This window comes from Scophthalmus maximus, chromosome 12, assembly GCF_022379125.1.
Source record: "Scophthalmus maximus strain ysfricsl-2021 chromosome 12, ASM2237912v1, whole genome shotgun sequence".
In the NCBI taxonomy this organism is placed as follows: domain Eukaryota; kingdom Metazoa; phylum Chordata; class Actinopteri; order Pleuronectiformes; family Scophthalmidae; genus Scophthalmus; species Scophthalmus maximus.
The window spans coordinates 17,783,645-17,796,432 of record NC_061526.1 but is presented as its reverse complement, the minus strand read 5'-3'; the positions used below and the strand labels follow the sequence as shown (position 1 = coordinate 17,796,432).

At 42.0% G+C, this 12,788-nt stretch overlaps 1 protein-coding gene across 6 annotated transcripts in view; it reads left to right on the top strand.

The window, feature by feature from the left end:
- The window catches only part of LOC118283140 (ELKS/Rab6-interacting/CAST family member 1-like), a 101,337-nt gene extending 90,425 nt beyond the window's left edge, over positions 1–10,912 (top strand). For all 6 annotated transcript variants that reach the window (XM_035604868.2, XM_035604876.2, XM_035604861.2 and 3 more), the window contains one exon: positions 8,765–10,912. In XM_035604868.2, coding sequence (XP_035460761.1) covers positions 8,765–8,902 — 138 coding nt within the window. In that variant the 3' untranslated portion in view covers positions 8,903–10,912. The remainder of the gene's footprint in view (positions 1–8,764) is intronic.
- Positions 10,913–12,788: the final 1,876 nt, after the last annotated feature.

The window sequence follows — 12,788 nt, the reverse complement described above, 5'->3', positions numbered from 1 at the left end:
GTACAGCGCCTCATTGTTTTCGGATTCAGACAAAACTGAAAAATCCGGATTGAACAAGGTAGGTATGAAAGCGTCCTGAGAGTGATCACTCCTTTATTACAAAAGTAGGTAAGCTCTCTTTAAACCTGTGGCCAGATTTATAGTTAACATATATTATGCTTTTAACTCAGGCATAATTTCAGTGTTAACTATGGAAAAAAAAAAAAACATTACATGCCTTAATACATAAAGTTGTCTGGCCTTACAAATGCACACAATCGTTGTTTTTTCAGCTCTGCAGCCTGATGACCTGTGGCAAAGTGATGCCCTCTTCACAGACTGGCAGGCTGCACAGGAACCGTGCGTGTGATTTCAAGGTCACTCATTGGGTCAATTTTGAATGACAGGAGATACAAAAACAGGATGAGGCGGAGCTGGAACTTATCCATCACAGCCGATAATGACGACTGTAGCTACAGTACCGCCGTACTACTGATAGCCTGGCTGTGTGTGAGTGACAAAAAAGAAATTATTGTTATTGTGATATTCACACGCGTGTGTGTGTGTGTGTGTGTGTGTGTGTGGGCGTGTTTGCGTGACAGAAAGTTTCCTAATGATAGGAATCCTAGAGTTACCGGCATACAGTGTGTCTGGCAGTGTGTTTATCTATTAAGAGGTAATGTAAGCAGAAGATAAAGTGAGGGAGATGATTTACTTCTTTATTTGTCGTATTTTTCCCTTTGAAGAATCGCTCCTCGGGGGATGTTTTTGCCGTGTTCTTATGTATCCCTCAAGCTGTTGACTTGAGATTTGATACGTAGACTTGATTCATATAAATGTCAACTTCGCTTGGACGAAACGGATTTGAGTAGTTTTGACCTGATAACATCCTTTTAACAATAACAAGTCACACAGGCCTTGCTTGGAAACACAGCATGAAGATTGAATGATTAGACTTCTGCTTGACAGGCCTTTTGTTCCACCCGCACTAATACATATTTGCTTGGCGTCCAAAACTTCTCAGGAGTTTTCATGCCCCTAAAATGGAGACTTTCAAAAACGCTGTTGCCCCCCGTTTCTCTCAAAGTCTTCAGGGCTGCATTTTAGTCTGGTTAGGCGGAAATTGAGACTTTTGGAAAACGATAACGCAGATCCCCTTATTGAGTGGGTCTTTACAGCTAGACTCGACCACCAGCGGGGAATGCAAAGTTTTGCGAATGCTTGCTGTCAGTAGCAGTTCCACTTCATCATCGGTCCAACACAAGAAATCCCTGCTTTTACGTTTCACCAGCTTCAGAGCTGACGTTCAGCTTCCTGTTTACACCAGCACCCACATGACCCGTGTACGTGAATGGTCATGTGATATGTGTTTTCAGGTGTGTTAGTATGAGCAGAGATTTCTACAAAAAAAACCATCTGGACGTAGAAATCTACCCACACAGGTATTGGTGTGAATGTACCCTTGGTGTCTGTTAGACCATAAGCATTACTATTACAGCTTTTCAATGTTAATTAAGATCTCACAGTTTTTGCTGTTGAGGCAGGAGGACTTGTGACGTGTTTAACTCGTGAACTGGGCTCGACAAAGTTTGATTGCTGACCAAAAACATTTCTGTTGATTGTCAGCCATTGTGAGGGAAAAGGCTTTTGTGTCTTTGTGCAAATGAAAATGTAATAAGGTGCGGAGTGAGGGAGCGACAGCGGGAGTAGGGGAGGTGGAGAGGTTTGGGGGGTTGTGTGTCGAGCAGAGATTCAGACCCATCCATTTGTGCTGCATTGTGGTCTGGGGTCTCTCTCGGCTTTCATTAGGCAGCTCTGCTTCCTGCTCCAAGGATTATTGTTTTCTCTCCAAATACGACACAGAGGTCCTCGACGACAATTAGACACACACACACACACGCACACACACACGCACACACTCAGACAAAAGGAGAGACAGTCAGACTCACACAACCCATTTCACTGCCCCACACACACACACACACACACACACACACACACACACACACACACACACACACACACACACACACACACATTTGCCTTTGCTGGTCATTACAGACTAACTGCTGGTTTTTATGCAGATTTATTGAATCCAGGCTTAATGGCTTTACCAGCCAGGCTCTTTTCTTTTTCTTTCTTTCTTCTTTTTTTTTTCTCATGCATTTGTCTTCTTTCTGCCTTTCACTTCTTTCTCCCTTAATCTTTCCCACTGTCTCAGGTTATCCCTCGCTCCTCCCCCTCCTCTTGATTTCTGTCCCATCCTCTTTTCTCATCTCATACTTTTCTCCTTTGTTCCTTTAAATCTTTGTCTTTGCCAGACTTTCTCCATTTTTTTCAATCAGTTTGTTTGCTCCTCTTCCCTGTCACCCTCTGTCTTTGTTACTCCTTTGCGTCCCACTTCAATCCCTGCCTCTCATTTCCACCGTTCTGGTCCGTCCCTCATCTCTTGTCTGTAATGGGAGGACAAGCCGGTGATGGTGACAGGTGAAGGGCAAACACTTATATCCACAGACAGAACCACGCTCTCCACTCTCACACTCTTCTTTTCTCTATCTGTCACTTGGTGAACTCTTCATTCACAATGGCTGCCATTGTGTGCAGCTTTACACTTTTACTTCTGCGTTATTGCCGCAGACGTTTTCCTTCGGCAAGTTCAAGTTCCTTTTTACTGCCACATGGCCACGAAGGAGGAATTTTTTTCAGGACGGCCATAAAATCACTCTGACTTTTACAAACACCTCACTGGTTTAATAGAAGTTATTTGGAGACAATGTAAATTGTATGGATGCCATGCTTGGACTGCGTTGTATAACAAAATATTTATTAGATAATATCTTGTAAATTTCACATGCAGAAAAGAGAGCCAGTTGTCTAACTCTGAAGGTTTGAAGAGGCTGACAGATACTCATATTTGCCTCAGCTCTATTCCTGAATCTGAGATAATTTGTTATCCTTTGCTAGGGTTTTGAACCCTGACAATTTTTTTAACTTCTTAAACAAACTGTGGATTAGTTAGGACTAACATTTATTAATCTTTTCAGTTTCCCAGTTTGGCCTACAGGGAGGTTACACAGTCAATGCTAGAGTGTGTTTTTGTGGTGTATTCTCTGCAGCCATTAGCGCTGTGAAGTCCAGCCCTGTAGGATTGTTGCTGGAGGGCCAATTTAAGGTTAAAGTGTTTTTTATGTTCTTTAATGTTCTCTTTGAAGCTGTTCCACTATAGTTACCGCACTAACGTGCACAAGCCCACTTCTCCCTGTAGCTTAACCTGCGTTATTAGGTGCTAAAGTGAATGTTGCAGCCTTGAACTTCCCAGAATGTGATTAAATGCTGAGTGGGGAATTTTTACACCTGCCCTTCCCTTTAACGTGCACTTCAAGTGCTCATGAGCAAGGCACAGAATGGAGGAAAGCTTGGGTGTTTTTAATCCTCCGTGGCCCTCCTCCCAGGGGCTGGGCCTGTAAATATGAAAATGTTCCCATAGTCACTTTTGCCGATCATACAAACAAGTCGGATTAAATCTGCTGAGTGATGTTGAATTGCTCACAAAACACACTTCCCTTGTATTTTTCCCTCAGCCAGTCCTCCGGGAACAGTTTCAGGTACAAGTCCTGGAGTTCTATTCCCTCTGCAGCTCGTTAGCCTGCGTCATTAGCTGAGCTGCACTGAACTATGACTGAGCACACACACACACACACACACACACACACACACACACACACACACACACACACACACACTTGGTGGTGGCTCAGGTGATTTTGGGCATATAAAGCAGTCTACATACAGTGTAAGGCTGTTAGAATCTGCTAGTTTAAAATAGAGACAGGGAGTATAATAGTCTATATGGCCCATTATACTTTATCCCTCTGCTCTTACTCATAATGGTGTTTCTATAAATCCACTTATGGCTGCTATATTGAAGTTTTTTGGGGTTTTTTTTACCGTGTGTGCGTGTATCTTTACTTCCTGCAACTGCTGAGAAATATTTGCTCTCCTGACCCCCCTGTCATTAAGTTATTTATTGTTTCAGTCTACTTTATCAGCTCCATTTCTGTTTTACCCGTCATATTTACCTTTTATGTAGCTCCATCATACTATACACTTTTTAAACCTTACGAAATGATGGAAAGTGGTTCCCTTTTAGGGAGGAAGGGAAAATTATTTTGTTGTTATACTTCAGTGTCCGGGTCTTGAAGCATATAAAGTAAAATGTGTAAATTCATACATGGTCGCAGTAATTATAGCCCAAAAAAATTCTACCTTGGTCCATGACCTAATTTTTCACTTAACTTCATGAATCATTTCATTGAGGCAAAAAAAAATGGCTTCTTTCCATTCGTATAATTCATGTGCACCATAAAGGCCCACTGTAACGGCTATGATCCAAATTTCTGTAGTTGTTTTTGGCTTGTATCATAAATGACATGCCAGGTTTTAATATGCAATATCAGTTATCAATATTTTGTCAATGTAAATTTCTTTTTGTTTTCTGAGTAAATCGGAAGCAGAAATCTTTAACGTTCTCAGGAAAAGCTAAACACTTGATACTTTTTCCCCTGTGGAAGTGGGTCAGTGGGCCTCACTGCGAACAGCGCTGATCTAAGGAGATGTACGACTGCACCTCTAATTCATACAACATGATTTCCCTAAAACCGGTCAGAGCCAGATGAAGTTAACTCTTACAAAATGCACAGCCATGAAGTGGACGCAGACAGTTTTCTGATAAAAACTCACCTCTGGCCTCAGAATCATCTGTAAATGAAAAGGCTGCATGAAGCCAAGTCACTTTGAAAGATGCGAGTCTGCAGCAGGCGGTTGACCTGCTCATGGAAAGGTTCAAGCTCACCAGTTAGGTAATATATCTGTTCTCCCTCTTTCTCTAATTCTACCCATTTGTAGCTTGTTGCTCTCTCGCTCTCTTTGTTAATCTCTCTGTCTCTCCCTCTCTCTCTGCTGAGTTATGATTTCTTAAGAAAACATTAGCATTCCTCTGCAAAGAGGTTCATGCCCTGTAATGTGTGTCAAGGGGTCATTGCACACGCACACACACACACACACACACACACACACACACACACACACACACACACACACACACATACGTGTGGTATCTTACCCTCATCCTTATTCACAAGCTGATAACCAGTGCGTGCATATACATGGTTGCGCAAGACTTGTATTCATTTGTGTGTGTGTGTGTGTGTGTGTGTGTGTGATCCTCCAGGCCCCCGATAAGGTAGATAATATCCATCATGATAATGGAGCTTTAATGGCTGCAGTAAAAATCATCTTCAACACCCCCCCCCCCCCCCCCTCTCTTTCTCTCTCTATCAAATCTCTCTCTCTCTCTCACTCTCTCTCTCTCTCTCATTCACACACTCACACACATGCTTTCACACACAGACACACACCATACCTCTATCCATCTATCTCCCCGCTTCCAACAGTCCTCTCCATCACTCACTAAATTAGAACTTGAGCTTGCAACATACACTTAAGCCTCATGCTGTGCGATCACACACACCTGTCATGTCAAACACCCAAACCACTGTATCACACACAAACACACACACAGACACACACATACTTACTGGAGTCGTGAATCTGGCAACACCACCTTTCTGCCCACTTACATTATTTCATCTACATTTCTCTCTGACCACACACTGTGATCACATGAGACGTGATCCGCGGGAGCTCATAACCAAATCTAAACGTATACCTCATAACTGGGACGATGTAGTGCAACCTTGTTTATATTTAATCTCTTCAGGCCATAAATGAGCTTTGGCTTGAATGTTGCAAGAGATCAAGTTTTTTGCTAAGCAACGTAGGGATGTTTTTCTTTGCAGTGGAATCAATTATGATTACTTTCGAAGGAAAATTGGGTCTTGTTTTTCTAGTTTTGACCATGATACATATCAGTTATGACAACATGGCTCTCCCTGGGTTACTTGTAGTGATTTGAGGATGTAGCATGTCCTCAGTCTATCTTAAAAAAAACAAAAAACTTTTAGGAAGTGAATCCAGCGTCCAGCCACTGACTGCATGTTAGATCAGTGGTTCTCAAACCTGGGGGTCGTGGCCTAGTCTGAGTTTTCTGTAATCTTTGCTTTTGTTGTTTTAAGATATAGCAAAATATTGAAATGAAATCATCATAATAACTAATAACTAATCTGTGAGATGAGCCAGAAGAAAGTTAAGTTTAAAAGGTTACAAACCAAAAACACTGACGACCACAGATTATGTCTTCTTACATTGTTATTATGTTTATAGATATAAGTATTAGACAAACACAGTTTGTAAAACACCTGCATTTCCTTTTAAACCTCAAAGCAAGAAGGGCTTTGTGTAATAGCAGACTGTGGCCACCCTTATGTTAGTGATCGTGTAGCACAATATCATATGTTATTCTTTATTTCTGCATGGAAACACTATGTGGATACAAGCAGCTACTTGTGAGTTTTGGCAATGGCATTTTTTTTTAACTAAATTTTTGAGGACATTTTTCACTGATTCACAGATAAAAACCATTGATTCCCTGATTGCCACTTTGAATCTCATATTATATTCTTATGGATTATGGAGCGTGATATCATGACAACATTGCATATATTTAGTAAATTGAGTGTATATGATCCTGTTTCAGGTGTAGGTAGCATCTTCTCTGTGGTTGACTAATTTGATATCGCTTTTTTTCTTCTGCTTAAACATCTTTTCGAGTGTCTATCTGTGGGGCAGGTCAAGGTGTGTGAGTCAGAGAGCAGAAGACAGCAGACACATGATAAACCATTTATCTCCTCTCAGCCGTGTTACAGCCTTATCTTTACTGCTGTGTTTTTCTGCAGGATTGCAGCTTAAATACACTCAGCAATGTGATGTGTGTTTGCAGGAATTACCTGCAAACACACATCCACTGACATGTAGGAAACGTGTTAATATGCATCACACACACACACACACACACACACACACACAAACGTAGTTCTGAATGGATGTTGGTGTGAAACTGATTGGCCATTGTTGATGATTTTTTTTTTTAAATCAAGAGAGCAACAGATAGAGCTCCAACTGATGAAGCTGGACTACGTGCTCAGAGCTCATCAGTCTCATTTCTCTCCTCTGTCTTAGCGTCGAAAATTATGGCGATTCCTCAAAGCCTCCATAATGTTTGTTTTTTTTAATGTTAAATAAAATAGTTTTATAACGTTCAATAAGTGGATTGCTGAAGTTTGGTAGCTCACAGCATAGTTCATGTTTCCTACTTATATCACCAGGAAAGAGTGTGTGTGCGTGTGCGCGTGTGTGTAGTGGGCGGGTGGTTCCCCACTGTCTGATGCTAATTGAGCTTTTAGAATATGCCAAATTGAGCGCACACACACACACACACACACACACACACACACACACACACACACACCCATACAGGGATGGGTGGAGCAGTTGAGCCTCATTGCTTCCCTCCTATGGCTTCATTCTCCCCTTCACCTCCTCATTCACTCACTCTTTCTCTTCATTTTCTCTTTTCCATTTATTCCCTTGTTTTCCCCACCTCACCTCTCTCTGCCAACTCTTCTGCTCTGCTCTTTCTCTTTACCTGTCCACGCTTCAAGAATAGTATGGTTATTATTTATAAGCGGTGTACAGAAGTGATTATGAAGTATTAAGGGGAATTCCATGAAGTGGAACAGAATAAACGGTTATGAGGTTGAGAAGTTATGATTTTCAAGCCTTAAATGCGAGTGGTATTTTGTTTAGACCCAACCTGCCTGATGATCAGCTGCATCTTTAAAACTTCAGTTGCACTGTTTTAGTGCAGATTTGATTTTACAAGTTTATATTCCTCAGTTGCAAATGCTATATCTCCCTGACATACTGTAAGCTTAGAGTGTAATAAACACATTGCTAAAATAAACATTTACATGCTCTCCAATATATTACAACATGATATGTAGATTCACCGTATTTTTGTGATTGTTTTGGAAAGATTTCATTAATCATTGAGATTATTATTGCTTGCTGCAGTTTTACTCTTCAATAAAGCCACTGGGATATAAAGTGCCACTCAGAATCGCTGGCTAAGAGATGAGAGCGGAGGGAAGAGGTTGAAACTTAACGAGGAAATACTTTTGCCAATATCTGACTCAGGCATCTCGCACACACACACACACACATACCAACATAAATGTGGGCTTGTGTTAACATGACTGTTTGAGCCGTGCTCTTATTGATACAGATGTATTGGTCATTAAGTCAGTCAGGTTTGACATCTTAGCTCGACCGCAGCCAAAGAAAACAACATCAGCGTTCCCTTCGCAGAAATGTTCCACTTTATATGGTCAGACAGAACTACATTGTGGTGTTTTCAGAGTGTGTGTGTGTGTGTGTGTGTGTGTGCGCTCCTTGATCATCCACGGGGCTGCGAGGAGAATTTGTGCTTGTGTTCTTTACTGACGGTGTATATTGGGTTTAAGTCTCTTATCTTCCTCTCATCTCCCTCGTCATTTTAACTTCCACTTAAAAGAATAGCTCCTCTTTTTGGGAAATTCGCTTATTTGCTTTCTTTAGGATTAGATCAAAAATAATGAATTGACATAAAGATGGACAACGTGTCTCTCACGTCCTTCCACTGAAAAAAAATGAAACACAAAATATCCAGTTCTGGTTAGCTTATCTTAGCGTAAAGCTAAAATGTTGGAGGACCCACTACAGGTTGTGTTTGTATCCTGTTTGTCTAATCCCCTCCTTTTTTGTCTCTATCTTTCGCTCTTTCTCGCAGTTGGAGGCGGAGTTAGAGCTGTGTGAGCGGGAGGGGGCGGAGCTCCAAGAGTACGCCAATCAGGTCCTGCAGCAGATCGCCGACCGATGTCCCGACATTTTGGAACAAGTCGTCAACGCCTTGGAGGACAGCTGCTGACACTCACACACACACAAACACACACACACACACACACAAATAAGCTCACAAGAACACATTCATTAGCACGCACACATTAAATCAATACAATGAATCCCCTGAGACACAAAGTGGAATCACAGTGTTGGACATGAAGATGAAGACTTTCTTCTACCTGCTCTTCACTCATCTCATTTTCTCAAATGGAAAAGTGGAAAATGACAACAACAAAAACATTATTACAGATAAAAATCGGTCCTCGGCGTCTTCAGTCCACGTGATTTAACATTAGCAGTGCGAGCTAAAGGAAACTATAGGAAAATAGAGCGCTTTGTTAGCGTGCCGCTAATTCATTGGTAATAGTTGATGTTTTTGAGACGTTAAACTTGTGCTTTCCCAACTCGTCCTAAAGAGAAGGAACCTCCACCACACGTGCAGTCTGGGACACTTCACGGCAGCCATTTTGTGTCCTTCCAGGCAATCAGCAGTGGTGACCTGTACATGTGACTTGATGTATTTTATGTGGGGGGGGGGTTGAGTTTGCCAGGTTGACTTACACACTGTAGTCACATTGTTATTTGTTGGTCCAGATACTTAAGTGTGTTTATTTCAGCTGCCTTTGGTTCTTTACACCCTTTGCTGCTATCTTTTTAACTTTTTAAGTTCCATTTCTTGTCATGTCAGGTAACTGATGAAACGTCCCAGCTTGCAGTTTCTTTCGGCAGTGATTTCTGAGTTAGGTAGTTGTGTAAATTTGTAAAGAGAAAGGTTTAATTAACAGAAACACAGCTTTCATCAGGGGAACATGACACGTTCAACTGTTGTCTTGCATAGCAGATGAAAGGCATGTTTTGAAAAAAACTACCATAAATCTCGCAACACTCCCTTTATGAAAACACACCAGTGTGGACGGTCTGTGTTTCTCTTTAACCTAAGAAAACAACATGCTCTGTTCAGTAGTTGAGTTCAGATGATCCCTCACTTTCCCTTTTGTGACAATCCCTTAAGAAGTTAACATGAGGTGGAGTCTGACTTCCCCGTTATCGACACATCTTTTGTTTTTTCTTGGGAGGGAGGGAATATAAAATAATTGTTATATATTTTTTTGCTTTTGGTTGATATATATAAAACACTAATCTTGTCTAATTGAAAATATTGTCATCTATTGGTTGCTATGTTACATAATGTATCAAAATCTTTATTGTGTGTGATTTGCCAGAAAACACAGATTTGTTCCATACACAGCAGACTGTGGTCGGGAACTTACTGTACATTGCACCTACTCGAGGCTCTGTGTCCACCGGGAACCGTTTCATCAGGCTCACGTTCTTGTTCTTGTTGTTTACAGTGGAAATGACGCTCTAATGCATGTTTCCCACAGCGCTGACAGCCATAGCATGGATTTATACGCTTTTGCAGCACAGAGCACCAGAGGATCTAATTGTTTCAAATTCAAGCGACAGCTCCGCTAACTGTTCTGTTTCTGTTCTGAGTGCCGAGGACGTGACAGGCGTTGGCCACATCTTTCTGTTCAGCTACCTAAAAAAAAAAAAGAAGAAATACCCGGTGGGCACAGAACCCAAAGACGGGGATTTACACTGCATACTCAAATCTGATTTAACACCAAACTCGCATCTTTCACGACGTTCAAAAAATGTCTTTTTTGGCACCTAAGTAAGCAGGGTCTTGAAACTCGGGAACCAACATGGGTATAAATGAGGAGTTTCATTTTCAAAACTGTTTTGGGGGGAGGAGAAGTCTCCAGTGTCATGCAGTGGCCTCCAACGCGTGGTTTAATGCTCGAGGAAAAGTCTGTGTAACATTTGACGAATGAAGGTTATTGTATGTTTTGAAATGAAACTCAGTCAGATATGAGCTTGTGTTGTAAATCCAGTAATTTGTTGCGTGTTTTATACTGATAATCTTTTGTGTTCTGGGAAAGGTGATGACTGGAACTCTCCGTGACTTTGTTGTGGATTGAAAAGGTGGAACGAGAGAATGGAATAAAATATGAATTTATCTTTATTATTATCTTTGTGTGTGTGTGTGGGGATTGTTCTTATTCCTTTCGTCTCCCAATTGCTTTTCTCCCTGTCAGTTACTTAACAGGTGAGAGCTGTCAGGTTCCAAACCTCTTTGACTTTGGAGGAGTTATAGAGGACAGAACAGGAGAAGGTATGAATACCTAACGAGAAAGAAAAGACAAACAATGATAATGGTAAAATTCCTTTATTTTTCTGGGACACTGTTCAATGTATCTTCACACACTGGTCTTTGTTCGTTTGTGTGAACTCAATGGACCGATCCTTCACCTTTTCTGACCTCTTCCTCCTCCCTTTTCATTCTATCCATCTTCTTCTTTCACATGCAAACTAAACCCCGTCTCTTATCTTGTCACCAGTGGTTTATTTTCCAGTCCGCCCACAATAGCGACATTATTCCAGACCCCGGTCTTCTCTATCTCCACCAGTGTCATTTTGAAAGACCTCACCCTGTTGCTCACACACTCCAGCAACACTCGATTTTGCTGCACAACTGCATTGTTTCCAACAGCACAGTTACTTTATTATCCATGTTCTCTAACTAACCTCATTTTTTTTTCATAGAAAGCCTTTCCGTGTATCTCGAGTAGTCACGGTTCTGCTTTGGACACTTCAAACTTGATTCCAGATGAATGATGTTAACTGGTTTCAGATGCACCAGCGAAGAATAAAGGAACGTTTTTTTTAGGACAATGACTGCACAGCTGATTGCAGCAGGTCAACTACAAAGGAGCTGAGACTATAGAAAGAGCCTGAAACACACACTTCCTTAATCTTTACCTTTTGCATATGGCAGCAGCTCGATGAAATGAGTTTGACTCATTCAACTAGAAAATCGGGTTCAGCAGACCCACGCGGCTCGACTGACCTTCGACCTTGACCTTCACCGCGTCTTTGACCTCCTCTGTGAAGAATTTCCACGCCGCGGTGAAAACATCATCAGGTCAGTGGGGTCGTCCTGTTTTTCACACAATTACACACATCAAACGCGCGGAGGACCAACTCCCCGGCAGTCTGTAAACGCAGCACGTGTGCCGGCGTTTACCTTCACATGTGGCAACGCTTTGCGCGTGCGCGAGCACCTGCGAGTGTGTGTGGAGAGTCGGTTCTGCTTTCTCCATCTACTGTCCTAATAAAAGCCGGCGGAGGGAGACGGGAGGTATGGACAGAGGAGGAGGAGAAACGCATGTATGGGCCCCTGATTTATGTGATGGCAAAAGTGAGCGAGCGGAAGGAAAGACTGGAGACACAACCCAGCGAGCAGTAGGCATCAGATCTGTCACTGTTGATCTCTGTCTCCCCTCTCTCCCTGGGTTCTCTTCTCCGTTCACCCCATCCCTGTTCAATCCTCTGTGTGTGTGTGTGTGTGTGTGTGTGTGTGTGTGTGTGAACACCTGCGGTCCATCAGCCAAATCAACTCTTTCAACCTGACGCAGGATTTAAAGCGGAAATAGACTTTTTTTGGGCTTAAACTTGTCAATATGATTTTTAAACCCGATGGTACAGTGCAATGGTGATCGGGAAAACGACACCATCCACACGTCTACTGGTCCCCTGTAAGTCCAGCTTTCACGTGTCGTTCTTTTGAGCACCGGGACGCGTTTTTTTGCGGGCAAATTACAGGGACTGCGTCACCAAAACAAGTAAGAATACAGATGGAAACAACTCAACCTCTTTAGAGAAAAAGAATCCTCAGTTTCAGGACAAGATGGATGCATGTAATTATATACTGACAACATGTGTTAGAGTCTATTTGTGTAATATACATTGTGTTCGTCATAGTTGTCTACGTGTCTTGAACTTGACATTGCTCATTGGCAAAATAAAGGATTCATCACTTGACGCCTGAATCACTTACGTCATCT